This window comes from Girardinichthys multiradiatus, chromosome 7 (assembly GCF_021462225.1).
Source record: "Girardinichthys multiradiatus isolate DD_20200921_A chromosome 7, DD_fGirMul_XY1, whole genome shotgun sequence".
In the NCBI taxonomy this organism is placed as follows: domain Eukaryota; kingdom Metazoa; phylum Chordata; class Actinopteri; order Cyprinodontiformes; family Goodeidae; genus Girardinichthys; species Girardinichthys multiradiatus.
In genome coordinates this window covers 21225889-21252904 of record NC_061800.1, presented here as the reverse complement: position 1 = coordinate 21252904, position 27016 = coordinate 21225889, and the positions used below count along the sequence as shown (strand labels likewise).

Sequence of the window (27016 nt, the reverse complement as noted above, 5' to 3'; positions counted from 1 at the left end):
TGTGTCTCATGTTTTGCCTTCATCCTCATCGGTGGTTAGACCGGTTCCTGGTTGTTTGAACTCCCTACAAGTGGAAGTACAATAAATTGATGCCTGTCTGAGCTCTGGGTGTGTAGGCTTTAAATGGAGATGACACAGGACATAAATGTTAAATAATGTAAATGAAAGCAACTGTTATTTTTAAGGGATTACTGCCTATTATGCAGTATTTGAAGCTACACTAAGCTAATTTTATTTTATGAAATGCAACGCGTTCATGTATTTTTTTGCATTGGATGCTTTGGGAGTTGACAATTGGCTAAAGATTCTTGTTAGTCTGTAGATGTTAATAAAAAATTTTAGGTTTCAGCTTTCTTACTTGAGTCACGAAATGTTCAACTAGTATAAAGAAAAGTGTGAAAGTTTAAATGGTTTTATGAAAACAGACTAGAATGATAATCTGTTTAGCTCCATCCATCTCCACATTAACTCTTGACTCGCTTCCTTGTCCCTGCTGAGGAAAACTATCCCCACAGCATGATGCTGCCACCAACATGTTTCATGGTGGGTTGCATTGTTAGTTTTTCTCCACATATGGTTTAAATAACATTTTGATAGAAACTGGTAGAACAGGGTCTTTTTTTTTTTATCAGAATAAAGGGGCTGTATGCATTATTTTCAGACTTCTATGTATCAATTTCCTTCCAAATCCCAGTAATGAACCATTTTGTGTTGCTCTGCCAGACAAAACACAATAAAATACATTGATGTTTTTGTTGGTAATGTTCCAGGGTTAAAAACACTTTTTATAATTCACTCTTTAAACACATTTATGAAGTTAGGTGGAGTTATCTGGTTCTGTGCCTGAGTCCTAGAGAACATATTCTTTTGCGATATTCATTTTCAGAAAAGCACAAATTAGATTATTTTCCTCCAATCAGACTGTTGATAGTTCATATTTTTGTCTCATTTAAGCACAATGTCCAACATGTCCTTTGGTTAGAAAAAAAATCAAGATGGATGCATACGTGCCTTTATCAGAGTGAATCGGTGTAGCTTGCTAAAGTGCACAAAGTCTCAATAAATTGTTTTAATAAATGTCCATACCACAAACAGCAGCTGTTTTCTTTTAACAATGTTTATTAAAAAAAACTAAATCTCATAAAAAGTGACTAATATCTCATAGTTATATCTTCTGAGTCTTTGTCTAGTAGAATCAGGCCTTTAAAATGAGTTTTTGAGCCTCCATTATTTGATGTTAATTAAAGTCAGCAAAGAATGCAATCAGCAGCTCTTAGTGGAAGTCGTGTTTGTAACTGGACCTAAAGAGTTAAACACAGCTTGTCTGAGTTCAGAAATCAGCAGGTTGATTTACTGAGATGGATTTTTTTTTTCAATGTGGCGAAAGGTGTTTCTAGCTTAAAGCCGCTCATGTAACACAAACGTTTATTGCAAATTCACTTTCTTTCTTTCAAAGTCAGCTAAATCAGACACCACAGGTGCTCTCTTCAGTTTTCAATAACAGCTGAAACATATAAAGTCTTCTCACCGAAGTCGAGCTGCACAATTTTACTTCAGTTCACCTCTAGAGACAAACACCAAAAATCATCATGGTAACAAAATAAATCTGAATATTTTAATGTCCATGTGGTTATAATACAATGACTAAAATAAAATCAGGGGTTCTGATACTTTTTTCAAATAACAAAATAAACGTCATTTTATGAAAAGCAGAAAAGTTTTTCTGACAAGAAGACAAAAAAAAAAAGACTCAGAAAGTCTATCCCCAGGCTGCTGAATGTCATTGTAATAAATCTATGTTACTTAGAGTATCAGAAATCAACTAAAAGCTCTGCTAAAAAAAAATCAGCAGCAGGCAGGACTGTTTTATCCCTTTCAGATGCTCCTGGTGCTCACTCAGGTTTGCACAGATTGTTTTATAATTTCTACTGGTAAAAAAAAAGAAGATACTAAACTTCATGGTTGTCTCGATTCCTCCTCCAGGATTTGTCTTCTGCATTTCTCTCTCAGTTTATCAATAGTCGTCATTGACAAGCTCCCAGGTTCTGTGAATATTTTCTGCAGGAAAAAAAATTCTGATGTATTTTAGAAAAGAGCAAAACATATTCTTTGCAAGTATAATATATATACAGGTCCTTCTCAAAATATTAGCATATTGTGATAAAGTTCATTATTTTCCATAATGTCATGATGAAAATTTAACATTCATATATTTTAGATTCATTGCACACTAACTGAAATATTTCAGGTCTTTTATTGTCTTAATACGGATGATTTTGGCATACAGCTCATGAAAACCCAAAATTCCTATCTCACAAAATTAGCATATGATAAAAAGGGTCTCTAAACGAGCTATGAACCTAATCATCTGAATCAACGAGTTAACTCTAAACACCTGCAAAAGATTCCTGAGGCCTTTAAAACTCCCAGCCTGGTTCATCACTCAAAACCCCAATCATGGGTAAGACTGCCGACCTGACTGCTGTCCAGAAGGCCACTATTGACACCCTCAAGCAAGAGGGTAAGACACAGAAAGACATTTCTGAACGAATAGGCTGTTCCCAGAGTGCTGTATCAAGGCACCTCAGTGGGAAGTCTGTGGGAAGGAAAAAGTGTGGCAGAAAACGCTGCACAACGAGAAGAGGTGACTGGACCCTGAGGAAGATTGTGGAGAAGGGCCGATTCCAGACCTTGGGGGACCTGCTCACAGTGCCAAAACCACTGGTAAATGGTTTACTGACCATGGTATCAATGTGCTCAATTGGCCTGCCAACTCTCCTGACCTGAACCCCATAGAGAATCTGTGGGATATTGTGAAGAGAACGTTGAGAGACTCAAGACCCAACACTCTGGATGAGCTAAAGGCCGCTATCGAAGCATCCTGGGCCTCCATAAGACCTCAGCAGTGCCACAGGCTTATTGCCTCCATGCCACGCCGCATTGAAGCAGTCATTTCTGCCAAAGGATTCCCGACCAAGTATTGAGTGCATAACTGTACATGATTATTTGAAGGTTGACGTTTTTTGTATTAAAAACACTTTTCTTTTATTGGTCGGATGAAATATGCTAATTTTGTGAGATAGGAATTTTGGGTTTTCATGAGCTGTATGCCAAAATCATCCGTATTAAGACAATAAAAGACCTGAAATATTTCAGTTAGTGTGCAATGAATCTAAAATATATGAATGTTAAATTTTCATCATTACATTATGGAAAATAATGAACTTTATCACAATATGCTAATATTTTGAGAAGGACCTGTAGATAAATTAGGCGGGCTGATGTTGCACTTGTAACCTTGACTTTCTGGTCTCACCTGCATGAAGGTATGGCAGTCGAGAGTGAAAGATCCACATGTCATCTGCTTAAAGCACTCGCACACGTCAGGCAGTGAGCGTGCTCTCAGGATCTCCGTCTGGTGGTGGAGGATGAGAGTCAGAGCAACTCGGAAAAGAACCTTGGAGCCCTCGTAGAAAAGGCAGTCCCAGATCCTCAGAACTGTCTGGATATGAGAGGAACATGGAGGATTCCCGTTAGATGATCAACATGGGAACCTATTTTATGACTCTGGGTTTAACCCAACACCTCCTTACCTCTATTGGGAGGATGTCGATGTAGAGGCAGATGAACCAGCGTGACACCACCAGTGTCCATATGCCTGGATACTGGGCCATGAGCTGGCCCACTGCAGGGGCTCTGGCCTTGACCAGCTCCCCCAGAACCTCCTGGTCCGTCTTAAAACCCAGCATGGCTGGGCTGTAGTAGTCTGAAATATTCCATTAATGTTTTATTTTTGCATCTAGAATCAGATTAAACAATGGGGTCGCAGAATAAACCTTGCAGTCCAAGCAAGTTCACCCAAAAAGAAGACCTCAATATGCTAACAGATGTCTCCAAAAACCCTAACTGTCATCATGGGACCCACAGCAACTCTTGCTACTTGTTGATATGAACATGCATGCCTGTGCCATTAAAAACAGACAGCACATGTGTAATGGTAGGTGACAAAAACAAAACCTCTGCTCAACAAGAAAAACATGGTCAGACTGAGGTTTGCCAGAGAGAACTTAAAAGACCAGGACTTCTGCGATAATGATGCTTGGACACATAAGTTTAACATATAATTATTTGGACACCAGAGCCCGAGATATGCTTTGAATAAATATAAAAGATCCTCATACCAAACTGTGAAGCATGGCAGTGTATGTGTCATGGTGTGGGCATGCTTTGCTGCAGCAGGATCTGATCAGCTCACCATCATACAATCCACCATGAATACTTCCATGTATCAGAGGGTGTTTGAGGAAAATGTGAGACTACCTGTAAAAAGATTAAAGCTAAAGAAGAGCTGGACCCTGTGTCATTACAATGATCCAAAACATACCAGCAAATCCACTGAGCATTCAGAAGTGGAAAGTCCTAGTCTGAGCCAAAGCCCACATTTTTACCTCAAATGAGTTGAACACGAAAGAAATTCCTCAAACATCTCACTGCTGAAAGTTAGGAGGGCGACAAATACAAGCTAATAGTAAGTAGGGTCTCTTAATTTTTTTTCTCAGCTTTATTTTTTGTTTAATGACAAATTACTTTTTTTGTTTTCATTCAATAAAATCACTAATAATAAAAAATGACAATTTTCATGGGGTGTCCTAATTTCATCACATGACTGTGTTACTGTAGTTGGGACATTTACTACTCGTCATGCTTTGATTTAATAAGCTCCTTAAAGGTTTATTGACCTATCTATTTACAGATCATTTATTTTTGATAATTAAAGGGCAACATTTAATAACCAGCAGAAGTATAAACAGTGGTTCTGTTTTGTCAAGGATAATTGTTTCGTTAACTGATCCTTTCATTCATTTTAGTGCATTTATGCTTGTTACTGTATTTGTCCTTTCATTTGCCTGTTCAACAGTTATTAGGCTTTTAATTGATGCACTTAAATACGACCTAAAAACACTTAAAGTTCTTTAACTTCAATTGTTATCTATTGGTTTATGCACATTTTTATGGATCTGGGACACAATTTGGCCGCTTTTCAGACAGTTCATTATCAACTGTTCATTATATAGCATCACTACATGCTAAATAAAAGATGGCAGACATTTTTATGGCTTTAAATGAAAGTACTCCATACCTTTGCAGTTGTGGCCTTAACCTAATGTTTCGGGTACAAAAATGAGACAATTTAAGAGTCGACCTTGTGTCAATTCATACCTACTTTGACAAACAACGGTCAAAAGTAATTTTTCAGTAATATGCACATATCCTGCTGCAAGGAAATTCGGTTATGCATAAAACTGCATAAAATTAAACCTTTAGGATTTTATAATATACCATAGATGACAAAATATAACTTATATCCCTTTGTTTCTCTATTGCTTGGTCTTTCCTGTAGTCTGGGCCGTCACCTCGGGTGCTTACATTACTGGTCAGATGTTTTAGATACACTTTCTCACTTAATGGTTCTCTTATTTTCATGACTATTTACTTTGAAGATTCTCAACAAAGGCAACAAAACTGTGAATGAACACACATGGAATCATGTAGTAAACAAAAAGTTTTGAAGTAACTGTAAACATTTTTATATTTTAGATTCTTCCAAATAGCCACCCCTTGCTATGCTCTAAGTACAATGTGAATAATCATAAATATAAAGAAAACCGTTAAATGAGAAACCTTTAATGGTTTTCAACCAGTAGTGGGAGGAATAAGAGAAATCCAAAAATGTAGAGACGAAGAAATCGCATAGGAGAACAGGATGAAATGAGCATCCAAAGACTTCTACAGTCACACAGTAAGTTGCATTTGCAATATATAAACTGACCAAATGAATTGTCTAATTATCTGAACTCATAAAGTAAGATCCGATTAGCAGGATAAACAGATCATTGTGTTCATCTGGCTGATCGGATCTTACTTTCTTAAGACTCAAATAAATCTACCTGGAAGTATTCTGCCCAGCAACGCATCCATAAGCCAAAAGGATTTCTCCTCATCTTTAGTGATGATGATGAGGTAGCCTGCAATAAAGTTCATCCCCTGGGAAAGGCAAAGCAGTATAGGTTGGTTAATTTGCAACAGATAAATGTAGAAACATTTTCATCCAAAATGTTCTTTTAAAGCTGATCAAATAAACCCAAACATAAATAAATTTGCTGTAAACAGGATGGGTTAAGAATGCCGTAGAATGCTGAGAATATCCTAGTTTTACATTTAAATGAACAAACAGTTTAACACAGGCACATTTTATCAAGAGTAGACAGATTAAAGAGCAGACTTTCAGCTTTACTTGTTTAAACAAAACCATTAAGTAGCGCCCATTTTAAGTAACTGGACAAAAAAACTACTGAAATATATCAGCTAATGGCGAGTCTTTGCTGGTAAAGGAAGGAATTACGTGGCAGATCACCGTCAAAGTCTGCAGGAGTCACGCATGCATGAATGTAAATACTGAGGGTGTGCCTCAAGATGCAAACCACTAGCAGGACTTAGGAACAAGAAGTCATCTTAAAGGAAGATCTTCAGAAAGTTCTGAAACATCTTTAAATGGGTAAAGAGTGTTGGAGGCAGTATGATGGTATATGGTTGAAAGAATACATTTTATTTCATTGTTACTTATAAACCCATTAAAGGGAAAACCTGTAGAACAGATGTGAGAGGAGAGTGTAGCGTTTGCCTCACCTGACAGTAGCCAACGGCCTGGTTGTGGTGTCCGTATGCCAGCAGCACATTGAACAAATCCTTCTGCAGGCCCTCCTCCACTCGGCTCTTGAAGAGGATGTTGTCAGGAAAGGTCCGGTGCATATCTGCCAACACAATAAAATATCGCCAGTGTTGGATTTGAGCTACAAAAACTGAAGATTGACCGTTCTTTTGTTTATGAGGATAATTTCAAGTGGATAAAGTTTGTTAGTCACACCTGTGTGAATGGTCTCCTTCAGCTTGGCATCATGCTCCATCGCTAATAAAGACTGGTAATAACCTGGCTTACTCTCCATTTGTTCCTGAGCACCACTCGCTGCCATCCAAATCCTGGCTCGGTGCTCATTAGGTACACCTTTACGCACATATCTTTTCACTGAAAAAAAAAAAAGCAGGTTTAAAGGTTACAGTGACCTGCAATAGTGTTCGCTCTCTGTGAACCATCCCTCATGTTGTCATGTTACAACCACAAACCTCAATGTATTTTATTTGGATTTTTGTTTGACAGACTGAAACAAATTAGTGCATAACTGTGAAAAGAAAGAAAAATTCTACTTGGTCTGAAAAGTGTTGCATGTAAAAATATTCACCCCCCTTTTTTCTGATACCCTAAATGGAGATGCTGGGTAAGGGCACCATCAATCTGAAGAGCAGCCAAGAGGTCATGGTAATTCTGAGAGAGCTGAAGAGATCCACAGCTAAGGTGGGAGAATCTATTGACAGGGCAACTATTAGTAGTGCGCTCCACAAATGTGTCGCTTTATTGTTACGGTTTGTGAGATATAGGACCCCAGAATGCAGACCAGAAGGCAGCATGACGGTAAGTGCAAAAGATTTAATAACAAAAAAAACTCACTCACTACAGGAGGCAGGAACAAAACAAATGGGCAGGCTAGACAGGCATGGCATGATCAAAAAACAAGACTTGAGCATGAAAACAAGACATGAGAAATGTTTCCACGACGACTAACTGAACAGGTGTGTATATATGGAGTGAAAACCAGGTGGAGCAAGACAGATTAACTAGGTGCAGTTGAACCGAATAAAGTTGATTAACAGAGAACACAACGTGACAGGAGCAAAACATGGCTTGAACAGAACACAAATCCAAGGAAACAAATTAATAGAACTATAAGTAGAAAAACATGAAACAAAAGTATAAACAGGAAAATAATAAACAGAAGCATGATTCAAAATCTAAGAAGAATAATAACAAAAGAACAAGTCAAAACCTTAACTGTGAAAAACATAAGAAAAACCAGAAACCAAAACCAGACAACCCCAAATCATAACATTTATGGGAGAATGCAAACATGAAAGCCATCATTGAAAGAAAATGATAAGAAGGTACCAGCCATAAAGAGGACATAGCAAACATATGGAAGAAGAACCTCAGGCAAGATGAGACCAAAGTAGTACAGTTTGGTCTCTAAAAAATACACTGTTTGCAGCCAAAAACATATAAAACAAAACACTGGACATCACCCTGAACGCACCATCCTTAATGTAAAACATGGTTTTGGCAGCATCATGCTGTGGAGATGCCTTTCTCCAGGGACTAGGAAGGTGGTCAGAGTTGATAAGAAGATGGATGGAGTTAAATACATGGAGATCCTGGAAGGAAATCTACTAGAGGCTGGTGTGAAGGTTCATCTTTCAGCAGGACAATGACCCTGAACATACAGCCAGAGCTACAACAGGATGATTTATTTCAAATCATGTTTGTGTGTTAGAACGGCCCAGTCAAAGCCCAGTTTTACAAGGTACTGAGTTAGGGGCCTGGTTACAAATACACATAACACTTGCTGAAAATTGCGCAACATTTTCCTTCCACTGTTATGTCCTAGTTTGTGTTTGTTGGTCTATCACATAACATCCCAGGTAAATACACTGAAATCTGTGGCTGCATCATGACAAAATGTAAAAGTTCAAGGGGTATGAACACTTGTGTAAGGCACTGACATCCCTTCAGATCCCCAAAAACTAGTCTGAATTTAATTGTTTGATTTATTTGTACCAGTCAGGTTCTTATCCATGTTTGGTTTGTCTTGGAGGAGCTTGGACCACCTCATTGACCTTCTGTTGAGGACAGCCACGTACTCATTCATCATCTCTTTATAGGACTCAAAGTCATGACCCCTTTCAAAGCCGTAGTGGTCGATCCTGCAGGGGCAAACAGTCCTTCTTTAATACATGCAAAAAGCTGATAGAAAAAGCATAAAAACAGCCAGGGCCTTGACCCCTCCGCCCTTCCGCTTCTTCCTGGTGTACAGCTGACTCTCTGGCTGTCTCCACTGGGCTGGGTTGCTGCAGCCAGGTGATCAAATGCCCCAGCTGAATGAATAGCCCGGTATTACATTACATCCAAGTGGAATCGGGAGCAAAATCCAAGCTTCTGAAGAAGCGTCTCTTATAAACAACAAAGCTTCACCTGCTTTTAGTAGTGGCTTAATGATTTTAAACAGAACAACAAATATGGTGAACGGAAGAGGAAGAAGCTGATGCAAATATAATGTCACCTAGGAGGAAGCCACAGTCATTTAGACTCTCCCTGATCTAACATAAGGCTCTATAAGAAACATTTACCTGTCACTGTCTTTGTGGTGTGCTGGAGGCTGAGTCGCATCTCCTTCTGCTTCTCTGTCCATTGTAACACGTGTGCTGCTGCTCCAGTCGTCCACTGCAACTGCAAACAATCTGCAACCTGAAGACTACTTCATCCCTAACGCCCAGAGTGCAACAGGCTGCTGTGCAGGTAAATAACAAAGCAGCCGGTGGATTCGGTGGCTCACCTTACAGCGCCCTGTGGGAGGAGGGGCCACTCCACAGTGGTAACATCCACAGGTGCGTGCTTTATTTGCACACAAAACAATCTGAGTAAGAGAGCTTCAAATGGTTGCTCTCATGTCCTCCTAGATCGCGTTTTGATGTGAACTCTGTTGCCAGTTCAGAATTTCATGTTTTAAAATTTCTTCAGATGATAAAATGATGAATTCCCAAACATGTTTGTAGACAAAAAAATCCTTGACTCCAATCTCACAGCTTCAACAGAAAATAAGAAAGTCTGAAACATATTTTAAGCTGATTTTATGACTTTGTATAGTTTAAAATGATTAAACCATCAATGCATATAAGGTTTATTGGAAGAATTCTAAAATGTTCTGGTGTTTTTTAACAAATCAATTACATAAAAACAGTTTTATATTACTAATTAAACCAGTGGTGTCTCGGTGCACCTGAGGTGTTTCATTAGATTTATCAGGTATGCTTGAGACAAAGCACCTCAAATACATGGACTGTTGATGGCAATGCTTTATTACATGTTAGAAATATGGGTAAATCAAGAGAATTGCTCAAAAGGTCCAGAGAAGAGATCAATGGCTTGCACATACAACCAAGAGGAAACAAAATGTTACTAAAGGCTCTGAATCTTCCCAGAGATGCAGCTGGAAACTCCTGTGGAGTCTGGAGAAGTAAGGATGAAAATGCTGAAAAGAACATCCTGCCTACAATGAAGCACGACAGTGACTCAGTAATGCTGCGGGGCACTGGGAACTTACAGTGTGTGAAGGACGAGTTGGATTCTATCACACATCAGGAAGCCTTTACAGAGCCTCATATACTATCAAGACCGAAAAATCTGTATTTGTACTTTTTGTGTCATTCTGTTGTCGAAAGCTATGCGGATATTGTATAAAAACAGGGAGAAGAACTGCTATAATTAGCCTCTTCTACGGCCTTTTCATTTAAAAACATTGCCTGTTTTTATATAATAAAAGCCTATTTGAAGGTACTGAAGTATCACGTGCTGTTCTGGAGCTGCAGGTTGCAGACCTCAGATATATGCTCTGTACAGGTGTAGAAAACGCTTTTGGAAACTCCTGCATCATGGCTAAAACGACCAGCTAAACGAAATATTTCTGCATCATGATTACAAAATTACTAAGTTACTACTATTAAAATTACTATTTAACATAAGCTGTGAGTTTCTGTCCGTGTTACTGGCATAGGCCGATCACCTACAGGGGTTGGACAATGAAACTAAAACACCTGTCATTTTAGTGTGGGAGGTTTCATGGCTAAATTGGACCAGCCTGGTAGCCAGTCTTCATTGATTGCACATTGCACCAGTAAGAGCAGAGTGTGAAGGTTCAATTAGCAGGGTAAGAGCACAGTTTCGCTCAAAATATTGAAATGCACACAACATTATGGGTGACATACCAGAGTTCAAAAGAGGACAAATTGTTGGTGCACGTCTTGCTGGCGCATCTGTGACCAAGACAGCAAGCCTTTGTGATGTATCAAGAGCCACGGTATCCAGGGTAATGTCAGCATACCACCAAGAAGGACGAACCACGTCCAACAGGATTAACTGTGGACGCAAGAGGAAGTTGTCTGAAAGGGATGTTCGGGTGCTAACCCGGATTGTATCCAAAAAACATAAAACCACGGCTGCCCAAATCACAGCAGAATTAAATGTGCACCTCAACTCTCCTGTTTCCACCAGAACTGTCCGTCAGGAGCTCCACAGGGTCAATATACACGGCTGGGCTGCTATAGCCAAACCTTTGGTCACTCATGCCAATGCCAAACGTCGGGTTTCAATGGTGCAAGGAGCGCAAATCTTGGGCTGTGGACAATGTGAAACATGTATTGTTCTCTGATGAGTCCACCTTTACTGTTTTCCCCACATCTGGGAGAGTTACGGTGTGGAGAAGCCCCAAAGAAGCGTACCACCCAGACTGTTGCATGCCCAGAGTGATGCATGGAGGTGGATCAATGATGGTTTGGGCTGCCATATCATGGCATTCCCTTGGCCCAATACTTGTGCTAGATGGGCGCGTCGCTGCCAAGGACTACCGAACCATTCTTGAGGACCATGTGCATCCAATGGTTCAAACATTGTATCCTGAAGGCGGTGCCGTGTATCAGGATGACAATGCACCAATACACACAGCAAGACTGGTGAAAGATTGGTTTGATGAACATGAAAGTGAAGTTGAACATCTCCCATGGCCTGCACAGTCACCAGATCTAAATATTATTGAGCCACTTTGGGGTGTTTTGGAGGAGCGAGTCAGGAAACATTTTCCTCCACCAGTATCAGGTAGTGACCTGGCCACTATCCTGCAAGAAGAATGGCTTAAAATCCCTCTGACCACTGTGCAGGACTTGTATATGTCATTCCCAAGACCAATTGACGCTGTATTGGCCACAAAAGGAGGCCCTACACCATACTAATAAATTATTGTGGTCTAAAACCAGGTGTTTCAGTTTCATTGTCCAACCCCTGTATGTTATAGGTGTGTACACATGAAACTGTGCTGATGCTCAACAGCCCCTCGCTCAGCGCTACATTTCCAACAGTTTGTCAGCTGCTATAGCAGGGAGCAATAATCAGTTAAGTTGCTTCACTTCTGATTCTTATTTTTTTCATATATGTTGGCCTATCTATAAATGTGTTTCACATTGCCATTTCAATCTGAAAAGACTCACAAGGAAAAGGGATGGCAATTAGAAAAGTTTTAATGATGTGTGATTACATGGTTATTTCTTTGGCGCTCGGACCTGGGAGGAAGACATGAATGCTGAGGACATGAGCTTAAGAACATTTATAAGGTTTAGATTTAGAAATGTCTTCCCCCCGGTCTGACACTGGTGGGGTGGAGGAGGGATGAGCTCAGCTGACAAGGGAGGATGAACACGACTGAAGGTCCTTTAAAAGCGAGGCGTCGGAAGATGATTGGATGGAGAGTCAGGCGGACAGGATGCTGATTGGAAGGCAGGGAGACGCACCCAAGAGTCATTGGAAGGTGGAGGCGGTGAAGGTGAGTCTTTCATTCTGAATTTTCATCAAAACTCCATTTTGTGAAACACCAAGTCCCGTTGCTTATAAGAAGTACGCATAACACTGATGATGTGCCGTCATTCCATAAAGTTGCGCTCAAATTAACAGCAGAACATCACAAACAAGATAAACCACTGTTTTTGGTAAAAACAATATTTCAAATGGTTAATAATTTTCTACTAAGTATTAGAGCAACAGAAAACAAACAGTGATGACATGACACTGCTGATTCTGAGTAACTGAATCATTAATTGAAAGCATATAAAATAGCAGCAGTCATGAGTTTAATCATTGATGTCATTCATTCTGTGAACAAACAAGCATCAAACAGGTGGTCCTTCTTGAAGGACAAAGGCAGTAAATGTCATACATGCAAGGAGCCCTGCAAGTCTCATTATGGAAAAAAATGGCATGCGCTAAAGAGATCACAGTTAAACAATAAACACATTGACTGGTTTAAAGGGAAAGGGTCCAACATTTTATGAAGTGAGAAACATTGCTCTATTTAGGTCAAGGGGACATGGACTCAATCAGATGACCCGTCAGCACACTGGGAAGCATGGTCACTCTGGGGATGTTTCTCCTAATATGGTTTCTGTTTTTTTTATTGCACTCCCGGGATCATGGATCAGTTTGAATACATCAAAATAGCTGAAGAATAGCAGAAGAAATTGGTGCTTCAACAAGACAACCTCAAACACACAGATGTGTGTATGTTTTAAAAACACTGCTATGATTTTGAACTCAAGAGGATATTGAATTTGAATTGGAAAGTTATAAAACTGAGTGTGCTGTTATTTAAAGATGGGAAACGTCTCTTTTTGTCATTTCTCATGATTTTTTTGGACATATCAGGTGAAAATTGCAATGCTCTGTACATATTCCATGAGTGCCCCCAAGTGGTCAAATACATATTAGCTAAATTAATCCCGAAATAAGTCAGTCTGCTCTGCATTTGGAGCCATTTCAAGCATTATGAGGTATGGAATCTTTATAGGCGCAGCCAGAGAGTCTGCACAGTGTACCATGAGCTTAAGTTACGTTCCTACTTGGTCACTATTGAGACATTTGAATAGCATTTACGTAAATTCCACAGGAGCAGTGCTTTGGTGTGGGATTTTTTACCATTTCAACAAAACTCAACATTAAGGTGGGATGGCTGGTGATCACATTACATGTGCACCAGTATCAGATGTGTAGAAGGGTGATAATGAAACAATATCGACTTAAATAAACACACTAGGAAAAAAGTTCTAAAGTTTGCAATAATGACTTTACCCCAAAATTAAAGCTTAAACATTGATAAGATTATAATTGTGTTTGCATCCAGATAAAGAACTCCTGTTAGGCATGTCAGTGAGAAGTTTTACCAGCTCTACAATAAAAAGTCTGCTAATTACTGAAGAGAAACTTAATATGTTGAGTTTCATCTCAACCGTAAGAATTCTGTTATATGAAAAATTAAAATTAAATTAAGTGTTGTCTATGATCAATCTAAAAGACTATTACAAGTTCGTTAACAAACCCTAATGAGACAAAAAGTGCCGCTGCTGCAAAACAAGATCAATGTCCGATATCTTCAATTAATTAACTGAAGGTGTATAAGTGTAGTAAGGTTGCTTAGTGTAAAAAAACAAAAATAAAAAAACAAAATCAACAGCGAAATTAGACTAAATCAGTAAATTCACCTATTAATATACATATTAACTCTGTTTCTTTAAGGTAATCATAGTTTCCCAGTGAAATATAGTGCCCAATATACATTTTATTTAAGAATAAAACATCACCCAGCTCTTATAAGAAAAAGACACAACGAGAACAAGCAGCACTTCATCAAAACATCAAGAACAAATGAGCTCTAGTTTAAGACACATGGTCGTCTTCTACCGCAGATCAGTGGTTCAACGTGTCCTGCAAAAGTAAGTTTAATTAATGAACAAGCTCATCTGGCTAATGGCAAATGAAGAAAAAGAAAATTAAATACTTTTCATAACGGCATCACCATTATTCTGCTTTATACTTTGCTGCACAGCTGTATTCTGGGACATTTCTGTTATCGGTCTCATCAAACAAATAAGCTAAATACATCTAGGATTATGGAAAAACTCATGCTTTATACTTGTCTCTCAGATGAGCGATATACTTATGCTAGTAAAACGATGCATCAAGACAGTCTGATGTTCAATTCCTCCAGTAACACAGAAATATCAGACATTTACTCTTAAGGCTTACTCTGTTGTCCTGTCGTCGCCTTCGTAACTTCTGAAAAAACGGCTTCTCAAAACATAGATACGTGCTCCGCAATCCTAAAGGTTAGTCATTTCTTAACTGTAAAGTTTATAAATGAGGTTTTTAATGTGAGATAAAGTCATCTGAGGGGGTTATCTGATTAACAATTATTTAAAAATACTTTTTTTCTAGACAGATTTCTGTTTTTTTTTTTAAGAAACAGTGTAAAGATTCGACTACATCATATTTACAACTAGGCATGGGCCGGTATGAGATTCTCACTGTATCTTATTGAGTGAAAATGCCATGGTTTTACGGTAAAAGCACAAATTTATAACAAAAAATATAACATTGTCTTGCTTTTATTTAAAACTTGCCAACCACCTTGATGTTTGCCAGTTGTCGTCTTAAAACATCTTTTCCCTCATAAAGGTGATGACTGGAGCTCCTTCAGTTTGCCCACGTTTTCCCAATCAAACATTTTTCCTAACAGTCGGATTGGTATTTTTTATTAAGTATGACAAACACATAGTTGTGTTTTATGCAGCCAGCTGGCTGGCAGTGGGCAGCAACAGTTGGGGGATGGGAAGAGCTGGATAACTCTATGCTTTCTATGTTTCTTGCTATCAGAAATATTTCAAAACAGTTAAATCAATCTTTTCTTGTAAGCATGAGAAAAGAGTAGCAGCCTTTTTTCAGCCAGCTGACCAGCAACGTGCAGCAACGGCTGGGGAAGGGGCAGAGCTGCATTACTTTATACCTTATAGGCTTTTAACTGGAAATATTTCCAAACACTTGTTTTGGTCTTTTTTTTGAAAGCATGAGAAAAATCTAGTTACCTTTTTCAGCCAGCTGACAAGCAGTGCTCAGAAACAGGTGGGGGAGGGGCTGAGCTGCATTGTGTGCACTCTATGTAATTTGTAACTGTCGGAAATACTTCAAAACAGTGAAATTGATCTTTTTCTGTAAGCATTAGAAATATGTATTAGCCTTTTGTTAGACAGCTGATCAGCGGTGCTCAGCAACAGGTGGGAGAGGGGCCCATTACTCTGTCTTAGACACAGCTGGAAAAAACGTCAGTCACTTTCCTGGTGTTTAAACTGATTTTAAACAATATAAACCTCATGGTGTAAAAGTTTTAGTGGTTTAGAAACCTAAACGCTTGAAAATGTTGGAATGCCGCAATACAGCTAACCGACCCGTGCCTATGTATCACCATACAGAACTCAAATTATTCAGGCTAATGACCCAGTATTAGTTATCTAAATTAAAGCACTGTCTTTACTTTACTGAAACTTTATTTCTGAAACCAGGCGATGTGACGTAAAATGATTTTGAAACATGCTTTCAATGAGCTCACAATTCCATGACTGGACATCCACCAAACAATTAATCCAACAGCATTATTTATCCACAATATTGAGGCATCCCCGTTTAGAGATCTGAGCATTTGCTGTACATAAAACAATCTTTTGCATTTATAAACTGAACATAATTATATTATTCTTCTTATAGCTCTCTTTGTTATCTGTCCCATTAGATACAGTATGTACAGTTAAAAACTGCAACAGTTCTGTTGGTGCTGGTGTAGCGAGCACTCTGTCCCAAAGCTGGAGTTAAGACATGGGATGTTTGCACAGTCACGCAGAGCTTCATATACCAAAACAAAGATGACTTGGAAGAATCTTAAAACACACAGCTCTCTTCTGTCCTGTCCATTTAAACAACACACAGCAGGTGAACCTCGTCTCGGTGCTGTGTCCTCATTGGCCCAGAGGTGAGGCTGTAGTGCTCCTCCTGGAGCAGAGCGGGGGGCCCTCCAGGACGCTGAGAAACTGGCGATGTCCGTACGAGGAGACAGAAAATGTGGCCAGTTGTTTTCAACTCAGCTCCCTGAAAGACGGTTTGAAGTGCTTCTGTTTTCTCTCTGAAGTCTACAGATGTTCCACTTTTCATTTGTACAAGTCTTAAAAAAACTATGATGTCACTGTAAAAGAAACAATGTTCTGGCTTTCCAGATTCCGGATTGGATTTAGAGAGTTTTACGTTTGGATCCTGTAACAATTGGTCGAGCAAATTCCACAAAATCATCTATAAGGACCGGCCATGCACCTGAGAGAACAAAAATATGCACATACCATTAATTAAATAGTCATGGAGCACACAGAAAAGATGCTTTGTGTATTTGAACTCACCTTCTTCATCATAGTTAGACATGTCATCTGCAATCATGTTACCAAAGTCCAACAATAAGTTCCACGTGTCCTTTGGGATGGATCGTTTATGATGTTCCTGTAACGGAGAAGTCCTGATGAAAATACAGCTAAACAGGCCTGTTTGTGTTTTCCTCTTGTAACAAAGATGTCTTTATATCACCACAGGACACATTTCTTTGAAGCAGTGCATTACGGATTGATCAGTGAGTCAATTTAAATCCAGCAAGTTTTCCATTTGAATCTATCTGGTTTAAAGCAAAATGAGATTATTTGGAAGTTTTTGCCCCCTATTTCCTATAAGACACCCAACAACGGGTGGTTTTATGCATTCATGTAGCATTTAAATTAATGTCATAGCAGTGGCATTTATTTGCATGTCAAATGGCCTTTCTAGCATTGTGACGCTCATGCAGTGGGATATTTCAACAAAAAAAAAATTTGATCAAAAAAAAATAATAAATCCATGGCAGCCTGGTTTAACTGGAGATAATATTCTGTGTGTTACAGCTTGAGAAGCAAAAAAAGGCGATGCTAGAGAGCATTATTTACTTCATTAGCATTATTTAAGCCTCAAATCTTCATTTGCAACTGAAAGGTAAAGAGAAATAAACCACAAAAAAGCCGAATCATTAAAAAAACGCTTGTTGGCATGCTGGGCTGAAACAGGACTTGGGTTTTTCTGGTAATGCTACTTCATATAATGTTATGCATGAACAATGATATATGGGTATCACTCAACAGTAGATTTCTAGGTCATAATAACTGCATTACTTTAAACAGACACATAACGGCGCACTAAGGCAGTCCGAGTCTGAAATCCTGCATGTTTCTCTGAGCTGTTTCCAGTTAGTGAGGGCAATGTTGTCGACGAGTCTACAGCTAATTTTTGGGTTTTTCAACACAATCCTGAAACACCTAAACACAAAAAATATCCAGGAGTCAAAAAACAAAAAAAATCGGTACTGCAATTATTGTTAAGCTGTAACATTTCTCGTGACAAAATTCGTACATTTCCCACACTTTCTGTCATGGAGTCATTGGACGAGGAGGAAGAGCTAATTTGCCTTGTAGGGAAAAACAAAAGAAAAGGAGGTGGTATATAAGGACATTAGACCAGACTGGGGACAAAGAAGGGGAATACAGTACGCTGGTGAAGGACATGAAGACAATGGACAGCAAGAAACACTTTGGTGAGCTACTTGGGGGTCTAGCCCCTTTTCTTCTCCACCAGGGCTCCCATGTTATACCTGCCAGTGCAGCGTGGAGAGTGGCAGTGACACAGCGCCTCCTTGTGACTGGTTCCTCGGGGCGGTGTGTTACATATAAAAACCTTTTCTGCCAAGTGGTTTATTGTGTGACACGGTCGTTGCATGAAAGGGTCCGGATGACGGCTACTTTAAGTCCGCCTCGAGAACGCGTGCACGTCTGTGGAGTCGAGTCATCCCGACTCCGTGGGAGCCTTAATGCTATTGGGTTAGTTGCTTATTATTTGTAGAATAAACTTTGAGATAGTTTATTGTAGACTACTTTTTGACCGGTGTGTTTACACTCCTGAGAGCCACTGTATATTACAGGCATGCAGAATGTGAATGCATGACACCTTAAATATTATAGTCTATGAAATACAGTAATCCAAGCTGTCCTTTATAGGTTTCATTTTGCACATATTGATAAATAACAAATTTGACTCAACATATTTTGCAGATATAATTTTCACATTGGAAAAAAGCCTTCAGTAAGGTTGTCTGTTCTTCAGTAACTGTTTTAATGGCAGCTTTTACACCACTGCTTATTATAAATGCTGCTGCTACTGGTATAGAAGGGTATTTTGTCTGAACCATAAACCCATAGATTCTACCCCAGCTGAAACCAGCTGCCCCATTAAGTAATTTCTGTTTTCCCAACCACCACTTTTCAAATAAAGTAATATACAAAGGTTATAGATTGCATTGCCCTTTATATCAGGTTAATATAGGTTATAAATATTGGAATTTGGGTTACTGGCACCATTTTCACTCACCAAAAGAAATCTATTCCAAAGATCAAGGAACTTAAATCGTCCAGACAAGACCAGGTTCCAGTAGGCTACAGCCATCTCCAAATCTGCACACAGACAGTAAGAGGAACCGCTCCGTTTTTTATCTGTAGAAGATGAGACATCATCTGCTGGCATTCATGTCATTCCACCTACCGAGACCTTTCTGTCCAGGATTTTTGGCAAAGTTAAAAGTGAACTGGTAGAAGTCTTTGAACTTCCCACTATCTTTTAACTCCTGCTCTAATCTTGGCAAAAGGGCTTTCAGTTTTTCGGGGCTGTCGCACCTAAACAAAAACAAAACAGTTTGAATGATATCAAAATAATCACACACAGGCATAACCCAACCAGTCGTGACACAACTGCCTTGATGCTGAAGACAAACTGGCCGACAGAATCGGAGACACGGGCCTTAAAAGTAAAACAACTGCAACTTTCTCATTGAGTCATCACAAGAAGACACAGAATACCCAGGCTGTGGGTGGATCTATATTTAACCAGCCTTCCCTCCCTTGTAGCTACAGCAGGAGAGCCACCAGGAGATGAAACTAGGAGTATATAACAGACTGCTTATTTCAACACTCACCCCAGCTCTGTCATTCCATCCATAAACTCCTTTTTGGTGAACTCGCACTGAGTGGCGGCGTGAAACTTCCACGCCACGACCAGCACCGTGATGCTGGCCGGATCCAGTGAGAGATCGTCACAGAACTGCTGGATCCCATCAATGCCAATCTTATTTTCATCCTGGGGATCTATTGAAACAAAGTACTGAGTTACAATCTCCAGTTTGAAAAACAAGTGTTGTATAAAACAAGAATACTACAAAGTGAAGCTTTCTACACCTGAAACACTGATGCTTTGTTATGTTACAAACGAAATATCCAACCAGCACAACAATGTGAAGTGGAAAGACAGTGATAGATGGTTTGGAAATTTCTCTAGCAAATACAAATCATTTGTATTCGGCCCCCGACTCAAAGCTCAGTAGAAGCACCTTTGCTGCAACAACAGCTGCAACTCTTTACACAGCTGAGAAATTTAGCACATTCTTATTTGTAAAATAGCTAAAGCTCAGTCAGAGTAAAGGGAGAGCATCTGTGAGTGTCACTGTTGAAGTCTTGCAACTGTTCCGGACTTTGACTGGGCCATTCAGACACATGAATGTGCTTCGATCTGAATTAGAGCTGCTCAATACAACACATTTCAACTTTGCTTTCCAATAATACATTTGGCCAGTAGGACGGGCTTTCACTCTCTTTTATGCCTACATCAGATCTGAAAGCTCTGACACAATAGTTGGGAAAAGAAAACAAGAAGTGAGACGATAACCTTTTTGCAATGTTAAACAATACTTTGCAAAGTCGCGTTTTCCTAATATCGTGCAGGCCTTACCTAAACCGAACCACTGCAGGTCTGGCTCTAAGTTTAGGGCCATTGTCCCGTTGGGAGGCAAACCTCCACCTCAGTCTTAAGTCTTTTCCAGCCCCTAACAGTTTTTTTTTTTTTACTAGGGCTGTCCTGTATTTAGCTACATCCATGCTCCAATCAACTCTTGACCTACTTCTGTATCCCTGCTGATGAAAAGCATCCTCATACCATGGTCCTGCCACCTACATGATTCACTGTAAGGATGGCGTTTTAGAGCCCCTTCTTTCACATGTTTGCTGTGTCCCCTGCATGGCTTTTAGTAAAGGGGACTTATTGTAACTTTCTCCTGGCCCCTCTTCCTTAAAGACCGGATTTGTGCATGATTAATATTTGTTCTGCTGACAGATTCTTCCACCTGAGGTGTGGATATCTGCAGCTCATCCAGAGTTATCATTGGAAGCTTGGATGCTTCTCCGATTAATGCCAACCTACCAAGCAGACATGCCTTAGTAGGTTGGCATTTACAACCAAACCCTATTTCTCTAGAATTTTATCCCTGACCTGTTTGCTGTGTTTCTTGGTCTCAGTGATGCTGTTTGTTCACTAATCTCGAACAAACCTCCAAGGCCTTCACAGAACAGCTGGATTTATGCTGAGATTAAAGTAAAGTACTAATAAGCAACCTTTGAGGCCTTACATGGTGTAGCGGTAGAGCATGTATAATTTCTCTTCCACTTGACAATTCTATTCTACTTTGAGTTGGTTCATTACATAAAATCCCAATAACATATGCTGATGTATGTGGTTATAATAAGACAAAGTTCAATGGGTGTAACGACTTTTGAAGAACTACAGCAATGGCATGCAGAGCAGGTTGTAAGTTACCAAGCTTACCTTTGTAGCGGTTGTAGAGCTGTTCCAGCTTCTTCCGGTCCACTGAGGTTTTCATGGATTCCTTACAGTAAAGCTCTGGGTTCTGGAAGTAGTTGTCTGTGGCAACTTCCAGCTTCCAGTCGTTCTGCGTGAGGCAGTACACAGCTGTCTTCTCCCCGGCCTGCGTGAAGGACATGAACTGCCGTACCTTGTCCCTCTGTGAAGACTTCAGCTTATGCTGCGCAGACACGGGACAGTGGTGGTCAGACACAGGAGCCATCAGACCGGGCAAAGCAGAAAACAACACACAAACACAGAGAGACACAAAAATGAAAACACAAAGGAAGACGTAAACATTAAAACACATTCAGGAGGATGGAAATCACTCAGAGACCCACACGTCAAAAGGTTAGTCAGTAACACAGACAAAAAGTTAACAGGATGGTAATTATAAGCGGTGTGACAGCAACACAGGCTTTTCCGAAGAGGGATGTTGTGGATACTAAGAGCACATGCTTTACCCCTAAGGGCCCCTCAGATAATTCCAGCCACAGATGTAACATGAGTATGGAAATAAGATGCCATCGCCAAGAGCCAGAGGTGCAACAAGTCTGGAGTGTAATACCAGCACTATGCCAAGAATACTAAGAAATATAAAAATAAATAATTAAATCAATACAGGCAGAGAGAGAGAGTACACATCACAAGACAGACTGAGATGTGCTGGGGACTTGATCAGTTACACAAGCAATGACAATAAGTATATTTACTTTGACCTTCAGTCAGCTCAAACTAATCATATGAGCACAGAATATTACAACATAAATTGATATAGGAAGCTATAATAACAGCACGGTTATGCTTTAGTATGGTACAAAATTTAAGTAATTTTTTTCAAAACACTGTTGCCACAGTTCAAAGTAATTTTAATGGAATACTTGGATGCGAGAGAAAGACCGAATAAGCGGCAGTGTTCTTCTGCTGCATGTACCGTATAGTAGAAAAATATTGCCTCTCCTCCACCTGTTGTTATGCACTGCCTAACAGCTGGCTGAAAGAAAACTATTATTTTTCTCATACAGAAAAGCCCAAGTTGGCTGTCACTCTTATTAATGAAATGCTGTTTTAAACCCACCGTTTACAAGCCATTAACTGGCAAGCTGTTTTAAATAGAAGCAGTTTGACATTTCTGTTAATCTCTGCGGTAATATCGGGATACCGTAGTATATTTACTCCAGGTTACCAAACAGTGTCAATCTCGTCTCAATCCAGGTTTATGGATTCCACTGAACTGAATGACAGATTAAACCAGCTATAGTCCTACTGCTGATTTAAGTAATTTACCAAAGAAAATCATTTTAGTTTGGGAGCTCAGATGTGCAGATCAGCTCTTTTGTATACATTTGGGATTAAACATAAGCAAAGGTGTTTGGGTTTAGGACCTAAGGGCTTAACACAACGATCCATCTGTAGAAATATCCGTATGGTGCATCAATATTTCTAACTTTACATGAAAGACTAAACTACTACGTTGTAAATCAACAAACAGATCTAGCTGAAGAGAAAAATGTCCACCAGCTGCATCATCTGGACACTTCTCTGCAGAGCAGTATTTCCTGGAAGCGAAGACTGAAGGTTCAGTTCAACATGCTCCTGATGACTCTACTGACATTTTTTACCGGCTTCTAGCATTAATCACGCGTGGATTAAGATGTATGTCCCGTTTGCATTTGAGAAAAACCAGAAAATCGTTGGGAAACATTTGAGTTAGCTTTGTCTACATCCCAGCTAATAACTTCCACTGGCTAACGCTAGCTGAGTTAGCCAGAATGTATTGACAACAATCATGAGAATAGATTATCCGGAGAAAAGTGTCAAGTGTTCTTATGAATAGTCCGAGATTTTACTCAAACGACTGTGTCTGTTTGAGGTACAGCGGTTGACCTGCTTATAGCCGAAGTTACCAGACTGCCAAAAAGGGACGTGCGGCTAATGCTGCTAGCTGCTCTCAAAATATCTACTGACCTTCCCTGAAACAGCAGCGAAAACAATTAACTGAGCCCTGTGAGCTTCACAAAACACGACACGCCATGCGCTTCGACATTATTCCATCAGTCCTGATACATACATCTTCATGGCACAAAAGCCAGTGCCTGGGTTTGTGTTTATTTTGGTTACCTACCATTTTTACACCCGCTGTTTGACCAGTTTAGTAGCCCGTCTGTTGCTCCGTGTGCGCATGCGCGGAGGAAGTAGCTGAGAAGATAGCAGAGGTTTGCAGCTTTGCATCATCTCTTCTTATGTCATTTGCTTTATTTGAAGGGCCCGATTATGATCCTTTTAGATATAACCTGCCTGGAAAATAAAACAGTTTGCATGACATTTTATAAAGCTACTCTGTGGTTCCTAATGGATTATTAGGTTTACAGCTCGATGTAAAACATAACTTATAGAAATAACACACATTCTAAACACGTTGCCTGTCATGTTATCAGATATAGTTTATGGTAAAAATAATAAAAATTCTATTGAATAATTATGTTCTCCATGTCGTCATAAGCAGCAACGGATCCAACAAATGTGAACATATGAAACAAAGAGGAAAAACTTATTTTTAATAATCTGTTGTAATTCTCAGTTTCAAAGATTGGTCCATTCATCCTTTCACTCATCCATTTCTTGCACGGTTGCACCAGAGCTAGTGCCTATCTCCAGTCATTGGGTGAGAGGTGGGGTACAGGGCCTCAGTCCTTCATAGGGCAATGGTTGGTTTTATTAAAAATATGTCATGGGGGCATATTACATTTATTTCAGTGAACATTTTTACTAAAGATTTACCCAGGTTTAAATGTTACCTGGGGGCAAGAGCTACAGCCACACTGTCAAAAAACTGTGTCAAACTGAAGCCTTTTGTCAAGGTATTGCACAGGACTCTGTGGTTGTACATACAACAAATTTGTAATTTATGACTCATCATGACCTAATAAAATATGCCATCATACTGGGATGTATGAGTGGGCTGCATGGGGGAACAGTTGTTAGCAGTTTTGGTACACTGCTGGGTCTGTTCCTTTGCTAATTCTCTCAGTATTAAAGAACACTACAACAGAAAACAACAACCTAATTTGTACTTCTTTGAAAATGTTGTGTTTTGCTCATGGTGTTAGAACTTCAATGTGAGCTGCACAAAACAATGTAGCCCCCAAGAAAAAGAAAAGCATCAGTCTGAGGCGGCTGACTACTCTGACCTTTAAAGTAGAGATCTAGGAAAACACATTCTTTACCAGTCATAAAACTTTCCTTTCTGATATAACTTATATTTAGAGTGGCTTAGACTATACAAGGTTAGGATGTAAAACAATTATCCAAGACAAGGTTTGATTATCTGATGGAGTGCTGTTCAATCCATCGTCTGAAAATGGAAAGAGTATGGCACAACAGCAAAACTAGCAAGACATGGCCAACAGGCCAGGAGAGCATTGATCATAGAAGCAGCTAAGATTCTCATGGTAACTCTGCAGGAGCTGCAGAGATCCACAGCTCAGGTGGGAAATATATCGACAGGACAACTATTAATTGTACACTCTGCAATTCAGGCTGTTATGGATGAGTGGCAAGAAGAAAGCCAATTTTTTGAAAGAAAACCGTAAGATGCCATATTCACTGTTTGCCACACGCCATGTAGGGGACACAGAAAACATGTGGAATGAGCTGCTCTGCTCTCTCAAAAGCTAATAACACCATGTAAAGGGACTATTATAAAAACAAACAAAAATTAACTGTTTTTATTTAAATTTTATTATAAAATGATTTATGGTAAATTATTTATACCCTTTTCTATAATTAGTGGAAAATTATTATTGGCATTGCAGCATTCAAACCCTTTTTATAATTGCATCTTTTTGCCTGTATCCACTAGTTTTTGTCGATTAATTGTTGGTGATGTCTCAAGTCTTTGGGGTTGGGGAAGGCCCCCTTGCCATGACCCTAATCAGTACCTCCCTCCACAGATTCTCTTTCAAATTCAAACAGGGACCCTGGGTAAGACACTCCAAAACTGCAATATTACTTCCAATAAGAAGAAACATGTTGGTAAACTTTAAATATTACCATAAACCTTAATCTGCCAGGGGTGTAAATAATTTTGGGTTAATCGTAGAACAAAACCTGTCAGAGACTGCAAACACTTGAGCCTCAGAGGCTCATATGAGATATCGTTTAAATCAAAGCATATTTGTTTGAATGGCCTAGTCAAAGTCCATAACTAAACCAAACGACAATCGGGGGCAAGAATTTGAAAATGTATGTTTACAGACGCTCTCCATCAAACTTGACAAAGCCTGGCCTATTTTAGAGACAAGAATGGGCAAATTTCCACCTTCAGACGTGCAAAGCTGTTAGAGACACACCCTAAAACACTTTAATGCTGTATTTGCATCAAAATATGGTTTTACAAAAATACTGATTAATGGGCGCAGCATATATTGCACGTGTTTTAGATTTGTATTGGTAACATAAAATTAAAAACTATGTATCATTTTACTTCCACTTTAAAATTATTCCCATAAATCCCCATAAAATACATTGTTATTGTTTTTATAGTGACAAATTGTAAAAAAAATAAAAGAGGTTTGAATACTTTTACAAGGCAGTATTTGACACCTAGAGTTAGTGAAAATTTACTAGGGGCCATCCGATCTCTGTACAAGCGGAGCAGGAGTTTGGTCTGCATTGCCGGCACTAAGTCGGACCTGTTCCCGGTGCATGTTGGACTCCAGCAGGGCTGCCCTTTGTCACTGGTCCTGTTCATAACTTTTATGGACAGGATTTCTAGGCGCAGCCAAGGGCCGGAGGGGGTCTGGTTTGGGGACCAGAGGATTTCTTCTATTCTTTTTGCAGATGACGTGGTCCTGCTGGCCCCCTCCAGCCAAGACCTACAGCATGCGCTGTGGTGGTTCGCAGCCGAGTGTGAAGCGGCTGGGATGAAGATCAGCTCCTCCAAGTCAGAGGCCATGTTTCTCGACCGGTAAAGCGTGGCTTGTCCTCTTCAGGTTGGAGGGGAGTTCCTGCCTCAAGTGGAGGAGTTTAAGTATCTCGGGGTCTTGTTCACAAGTGAGGGAAGAATGGAGCGGGAGATCAACAGACGGATCGGTGCAGCTGCCGCAGTAATGGGGGCGCTGTGCCGGTCCATTGTGGTGAAGAGAGAGCTGAGCTGAAAAGCGAAGCTCTCAATTTACTGGTCGGTCTACGTTCCTGCCCTCACCTATGGCCATGAACTTTGGGTCATGACCGAAAGAACGAGATCCCGGATACAAGAGACTAAAATGAGCTTCCTCTGTAGGGTGGCGGGGCACTCCCTTAGAGATAGGGTGAGGAGCTCGGCCATCCGGGAGGGGCTCGGAGTAGAGCCGCTGCTCCTCCACATCGAGAGGAGCCAGTTGAGGTGGCTCGGGCATCTATACCGGATGCCTCCTGGACGCCTTCCTTGGGAGGTGTTCCAGGCACGTCCCGCCAGGAGGAGGCCCGGGGAAGTTATTATGATTCATCCAGCAAGTATTCAGACAACCACGCACAGTACTGTCACAATTAAAAAACATACCCACCCTTTATCCACCACCATTGGTCCTTGTCAAAATTGCATCTTTACTTTTCCCCAAATCATTAACTAAATATAGTTTATGCCTAAATATTATCACTCATAAGCCTGGCTGGCTTATACAGCATGTCATAAAATCT

At 39.9% G+C, this 27016-nt stretch overlaps 2 protein-coding genes across 5 annotated transcripts; both read right to left on the bottom strand.

Moving 5' to 3' along the window:
• Positions 1-1184: 1184 nt before the first annotated feature.
• Positions 1185-9444, bottom strand: LOC124871760 (growth hormone-regulated TBC protein 1-A-like). 2 transcript variants are annotated; one of them, XM_047371291.1, is made up of 8 exons: positions 9295-9444; positions 8726-8871; positions 6926-7084; positions 6688-6812; positions 5949-6045; positions 3594-3766; positions 3317-3502; positions 1185-2058 (listed from the first exon to the last, which is right to left on the bottom strand). In XM_047371291.1, exons 1-8 carry the CDS (start codon positions 9354-9356, stop codon positions 1957-1959), a joined length of 1050 nt encoding a protein of 349 aa, XP_047227247.1. In that variant the 5' UTR covers positions 9357-9444; the 3' UTR covers positions 1185-1956. The 2 variants fall into 2 exon arrangements, with proteins under 2 accessions (XP_047227247.1, XP_047227248.1); XM_047371292.1 differs by lacking the exon at positions 8726-8871.
• A 4857-nt stretch (positions 9445-14301) lies between these two features.
• Positions 14302-23559, bottom strand: dcun1d2a (DCN1, defective in cullin neddylation 1, domain containing 2a). Of its 3 annotated transcripts, none has more exons than XM_047371167.1 (7): positions 23463-23559; positions 21302-21518; positions 19623-19791; positions 19193-19323; positions 19022-19104; positions 16981-17077; positions 14302-16897 (listed from the first exon to the last, which is right to left on the bottom strand). In XM_047371167.1, the coding sequence occupies exons 1-7, from the start codon at positions 23463-23465 to the stop codon at positions 16818-16820; spliced, it is 780 nt and encodes a 259-aa protein (XP_047227123.1). In that variant the 5' UTR covers positions 23466-23559; the 3' UTR covers positions 14302-16817. The 3 variants fall into 3 exon arrangements, with proteins under 3 accessions (XP_047227123.1, XP_047227124.1, XP_047227122.1); XM_047371168.1 differs by lacking the exon at positions 23463-23559 and adding an exon at positions 23306-23437; XM_047371166.1 differs by lacking the exon at positions 23463-23559 and having other exon boundaries at positions 21302-21686.
• Between the last annotated feature and the right edge of the window lie 3457 nt (positions 23560-27016).